Source organism: Eulemur rufifrons, chromosome 1 (genome assembly GCF_041146395.1).
Source record: "Eulemur rufifrons isolate Redbay chromosome 1, OSU_ERuf_1, whole genome shotgun sequence".
NCBI classification, from domain to species: Eukaryota; Metazoa; Chordata; class Mammalia; order Primates; family Lemuridae; genus Eulemur; species Eulemur rufifrons.
This window is the reverse complement of record NC_090983.1, coordinates 27,405,671-27,411,670: the sequence shown is the minus strand read 5'-3', so window position 1 is coordinate 27,411,670 and position 6,000 is coordinate 27,405,671. Positions and strand designations below refer to the sequence as shown.

At 41.2% G+C, this 6,000-nt stretch overlaps 1 protein-coding gene across 1 annotated transcript in view; it reads right to left on the bottom strand.

The window, feature by feature from the left end:
* Nucleotides 1–2,107: 2,107 nt before the first annotated feature.
* The window catches only part of INO80D (INO80 complex subunit D), a 41,934-nt gene continuing 38,041 nt past the window's right edge, over nt 2,108–6,000 (bottom strand). The window contains exons 8-10 of the mRNA XM_069467995.1: nt 5,620–5,837; nt 4,321–4,478; nt 2,108–3,273 (exon numbers count right to left, since the gene is read on the bottom strand). Coding sequence (XP_069324096.1) covers nt 2,108–3,273; nt 4,321–4,478; nt 5,620–5,837 — 1,542 coding nt within the window. The remainder of the gene's footprint in view (nt 3,274–4,320; nt 4,479–5,619; nt 5,838–6,000) is intronic.

Here is a 6,000-nt window from a genome sequence, read left to right as displayed (position 1 = left end):
TTCACAGGTGAGAAATACTCAAATTACCTGTTCTCACTGTTCAGAATAGAAATTTATGGTGATACCAAATATAATTTTGCTTTGTGACATAATTTATAATTTAGAAATTTCTCAATCTGCAAAAAAGGCAAAGCTATTAAAAATAAATCTTCCAATCAATTATCATGATTTAAAAAAAAAAAACTAAATATATTACAAACATATTTTTGGCCCACAAAAAGAAACTTCAATAAATACAAAATAGGGCATATAATGATTTCATACAGTCATGTGACATTTCCCCTCCACAATCTCAGGCACGTGGTATCTGCATAATGCCTGCTGATCACCATCATTCCTTTAAAAAGCAGAGAAAGAAAAGCTTTCAAAAGAAGGGACTGGTTAGAACTAGCATGGCATAAAGAGATTACACATAGGAAGGAGTAGGAAAATACATCCAAATCTTTACCTATTAGAAAGGAATTAAGATCAAATATTCTCTGACAAATGAATTATTGAACCCCATCATTAATAGATATGTTCTCTCTACTTAACTCTTAAAATATATATATGTAAATTAGACTAGACTTAGGTATAAATAGCCAATGGTATCTTAAGGGACAGTGAAACTTTCAGCAAAAGCAGAGCAGAAATGCCTTTAAAATCTAGTTCTACCTTTCTCTGGGGGGGAAAAAAGGTAGGCAAGAAAAAACCCCATATATTCATTTCGTAGTCACCAACTTACTAAACTATCCAATATGACTTTTAACCCTAACATCTTGGTATTTTAAAAAAATTTCCCAAAACTATTTCCAAATTTACTTAAATCTAAGTACTTAAATTATTTTAAAAGTACCAAAGGGTGGATAAAATTTATATCTAATTTCCATATTCTGCTTTGAAAGAAACTTTAAAATGTGTATCCTTCAAATATTACACATCACTTCACAACTGGTACACTGATTCTACAAGTGTCTTCAACATTTTACAAATCTTACCAAAGAATCACTACTGTAAACATGAAAATTTCAAAAGCAAAAGATGGATCAAGGAGTTCACAGATCCCATCTTTTCAAATCTATCTGACCTATCCTGCTTTTTCACATCAATACATTTTCTTTAATTACATCTTGCAAATGTACTCCATGAGAAAGGGACTTAGAAACCAATGTATGTCTGAAAAGGCAAAGTGACCATCAGGCCCCAGAACCTCGACAACCCTGCAGTCACTCTGGACAAGCTTTTCATGACATCCCTACGTCACTGACATGATTTCAGCTTTTTGTATTCTGTTTCTTCTTGGGGTAACTTTTTGTAGAAAAAGGTTGTGCTATTCACACAACCAGACCACCACCCTCCCTATTCAAGAAACTTTAGTTAACTCAGTGGAAAAGAATGGCCAATCTTCTTAGGGTTGTGAGATGTAGAAAAGGAGAAAAGTTAAGAGCCTGATACTCATTACAGGGAGGAAAAAAAAAAAACAAAAAAACAAAAAACCGAATGGGACAGTTGCTTCCTGCACTGCACAAAAACACACACATGAGCACACGCATACTCACAGGCAGTCAAAAGACAAATTTTTTTTTCTTTTAGTTAAACATGATCACAATTAGGAATGGAATCCTGGCCTCACTGCGACATTTAGCAGTTGGTGCTAAGTCAGAGCCTCAACCTGCCACACACCATTTGCTATCTCTTACACTGGAACTCAGTTAATAGGATTCATTCTATCTAGAACCACTTATGTAAAAACCTGGCAAAAGAATGGAAAGCATTGATCTGAATACTAGGATATAGTAAAGGGCACTGGTAATCTGAGGTATCTTCCACTTCTAGGACTTGCTGCTAAAAATCCATCCTATCCAGTCACTGTGCTGAACCACTAGGGAAACCACTGGGGCCAAGCAGACCTGCCAGGAGGGAATGAGCACCAGTGCTGAGGAGCACATGTGAACACTGAAGCAAGGTCCACTGCAGGGCCACTTGTTGAACTGGGAACGGGGTGCCCCTCGAATCCCCATCTGTTATTTTTAAAATCTTCTTTAGGAAAAGGGGAGAGGGGTGCTAAAGAGGAAACAAAGATAGAAAACACCAGGTTCCCCACCTGCCTGCAAACACACAGACACACTCAGTTAGGGGAGGGAAAGGGAGAAGATGCATTATTGGTACTTGTAGCTGTGGCACCTGTTACTGTGAAGCCTGTAGGAGGGGCTATAGAGCTGTGGCTGGGCTGCAGGTCCTTAGGAATGCCACTGTGAGAACTCAGCTGGTGGCCGAAGGCTGCGCTGAACTGAGGGAGTTGCTGCTTGGGAGAGGTGGAGGCCATTAGTTCAGCAGAAGGCCCCATGCCACTGAAGCTGGTCTGCGGTAACCCCGGAAGCACACTGGAGCTGCTGGGGGTCACGGTGGCGAAGGCAGGCTGTGTGGTCTCTGAGTTCGAAGTGGTGGGTGGCGTGGATAGGGAAGTGGAAAGAAGATGTCCATCTGCGCCAAGAAGGTTGCTAAATGGAGAGGGATCTCCAAGGTTGACAGGGAGATTACCCCAGTGAGTTCTGGGGTTCACCACTCCTCCAAGTGGCACCTCGAGTTGGGTTGGGAGCAAGTGCTGCGCCATGATGGGCATCTCTGCTGAAAAGGTAGCTGCCATATTATCACCAGAGTAAGATGTTGCATGGGGAGAGGTGATATGGTCACTGTAGGGAGACGGCACGTGCTCACTATCATAATGGCTTCCATGGGGCGAGGAGTGTGAATGATCACTGCTGTATTGCTGTCGTGAGGTGATTAGGTCATCTGCCTTGCTCAGCAGCTGGGCAGGATGTGGCCTCTGGGAGGCATGGCTGCCATCATGAAGTCCATGGAACTGTCCTGGGAAGGCTCTCTCCCCAAGTGCACTCTGGCTGATCAGAGTGGCAGAAGTAAGGCCAACGTTGGCTGGGGCAGAGAACTGCCCCTGGATCTGCCCTGCCAGGGGTGTAGGTGGGTTAGACAATGTAGCAGAACGGAGCAGGTTCTCATCCAGCTCTAGACTAGAAAAATTATCATGTACTATACGCCCATTCAATAGCTCCCCCAGGTCCGTGTTTACTTCTCGGCTCAGGGACTGGATTCCTGAAGCTCCAGTACCTGTGGAGAACACCCCTATTCCTCTATCTGACAACTCCTGGACTGGCACACCATCTGACTGGGCAAGGACCCCAATGGTACTCAGGCACTCGAGAGAAGTTACAGCCTGCAAGGCCCGTTCAAGCTCCTCGGCCTCTTCGGTAGTCGGGAGGAGGTCTCCATTCTTCCCTGAGTCAACAAAAGCCATAGAGAATCAGTAGAGCTTTAACCTGTTCTATATCACAAAAATCATACATGTGAATTATTTTAAACATACTAAGTTTCCAAGATTTGGATTGGAAGGAAAAAGTGAAAAATTAATATACAGGACAGGTCTGAAATGGCAGCTAACCTGGAACTTGAATCACCATCTTCAGTTTATTTACAATACTCCCCCAAACCATCTAATACAAGTGTTAAATTCTTAGGAACTCTAAGGATTACCAATTTAAAACTCATGGTAAGTATTTGATTATACAGGTTTTTGCCTAAAATTATACTAATGTCCTTAAAATAGAAAACGTATCATTTCGGATTTGGGAGAAAGGCTGTGCAGAGCAGGCCCACCTTGCTGTTTCTGCTCCTAGACCCTTCCCGCCAGAGGGCAGCTGTGGAAGACTAGATCACAGAAGTTCACACGTAAACTTTTAACATGACACTAAGCACTTGGTTCATTTCGTGGGTTATCTTTCAAAATGCTTCTGCTTTACTTTCTAATCCTTCCCCCGTATTCTTTTCCCATTTCTAACTAATTTTCACAAAATGGAAGCCCACAGACCTACTTTGATTTCATTTCTATTATTAACAAAAATCTGTTGTTAGGAACTTCATTAATCACCATGAAAATACCCAATTTTTAATGGTAAAAGAAACATTCTAAGAGTATAAAAGATTTCCCCTGAAAGCACTAGGGAACTGGTGGGATTAGGCAAACTTTATTTTGGGAAAGTGTGCTCCAATCGAAGTACAGGGTGGGGTATTAAAATCAGGGCAAGTTCTAAAAGACCTCAATAAATTTATGGTTAAAATGTCTTTGTTCAAAAATAAATTAAATTTATTCCTTTTAAAGGAACAAAGTTATAAACCTAGCTATCAAATGATAAGATGGCTAAACAAATTGCATATTCCTCATCATCTGAAAAGGGTAAAATAGCTTTAACCGGTATTGTATTTTCTATCTACAGTGAAAGACATTATATTTAAAATTGGGTCCTTGAATCAAAATATTGACCATACCTTCAAAAAAATCAAAATCTTGTAAGTCATCAGGCAGCCGTGGCAGGACATCTGAAAAGTCCTCCTGGTTCAATTCCAAATCATGTGGAATGTCAGTGATCTCATTGGCAATGTCATCCGGCAACTCATCAGCACTCAGCTCTGGCGTGGACGGGCTCCTGGGAAAGATGGCATGGATGGGAAAGACGGCATAGTTGGCCCCAGAGCCCTCTCACCCCATACCTTTGCACCAGTGTCACAGAGACAAGTGCATCCAACAGGAAAAGAAGCTAATGTCTTTCAGGTTTTTTACATTCAATTCAAACATAGGAAATCCTAACTTTAAGCGTCTCCTCTCCTACTTTAAGAGAAGAAAATTTGAAAGCAGAGGCATTGCAAAAAGATAGACCTCACTGTACGCACGGATTTCTGCAACCTTTACCCATGTATTAAGAGTCAACAACCATTACTAGATAATATTTTCAAATTAGTAGAATGAATCACAATTTGGTGTATTAAGTATGTCAATACTTTCTAGTAGAATTTCAAATCTGGTCAAAATAATAATTTTAAAATTTTAAAAATGAAGTAAACAACAGGTAAAATTGAAATGCTTAACTGAAACAAAGCCTCATTCACCTGGTCAAAATGCTTAACCCTGCCAAAATTAATAATACTCCTATTTCTGCCTCCCCCCTACCCCCCCACCCCCCCCCCGCCTTTTTTTTTTTGAGACAGAGTCTCACTCTGTTGCCTGGGCTACAGTGCCGTGGCATCAGCCTAGCTCACAGCAACCTCAAACTCCTGGGCTCAAGTGATCCTCCTGTCTCAGCCTCCTGAGTAGCTGGGACTACAGGCATGTGCCACCATGCCTGGCTAATTTTTTCTATTTTTAGTTGTCCGGCTAATTTATTTCTATTTTTAGTAGAGACACGGTCTTGTTCTTGCCCAGGCTGGTCTTGAACCCCTGACCTCAAGCAATCCTCCTTCCAGAGTGCTAGGATTACAGGTGTGAGCCACCATGTCCGGGCCGGCATCATATTTCTGATGGAATATTTCTATTGGAACATATATGGAATTTCTGTTGAAATTTTTAAAAGCTGAGCATCTTTTTTCTTTGTCGTAATCGAAAGCTTTATTTTAGATTGAATACAGCCCAGATAGAGATGAAATTTGTACCCCAAACTGTAAGAAGTCTAGGCTGATATGCTGAATGGCTTTGTAGCTTAGTGCCTACTTTATGATACCAACATGAAGGTAGATGTTCTATGAACAACCGGAAAACACAAAGAAAAAGTAAATCCCAGTGCCACCACTGACCGGATCTGAGAGGTCTCCACTGGCAGTGAGACGCTGGTGGGCATGCTGAGGTTCCCTTGGGGGACGGCAGGGGGAATGGGTTTTTGGGGTCGACGAGGTCCACGCCTTCTCTTCTTCTTGTGTTTTTTGGTAAGTGCAGGAGGCTTGGTTTTTTTCCTGGGTTTCCTCTGCTGCTGGTGCTGAACTTTACGGGAGTTATCTCCTCTCAAGAAATTATCCTTTGGAATGAATAAATGGGTTTTTGAAAACTGAAATTACTTGGGAAAAACCTAACAGCTATCTAAAAAAATACTTGTATCTGTTAATATTCTATACAATGTGCCTAAAACGTACTTTATGCCTCAAACTACGTATAACAATAATTAAATAAACAAAAAATAA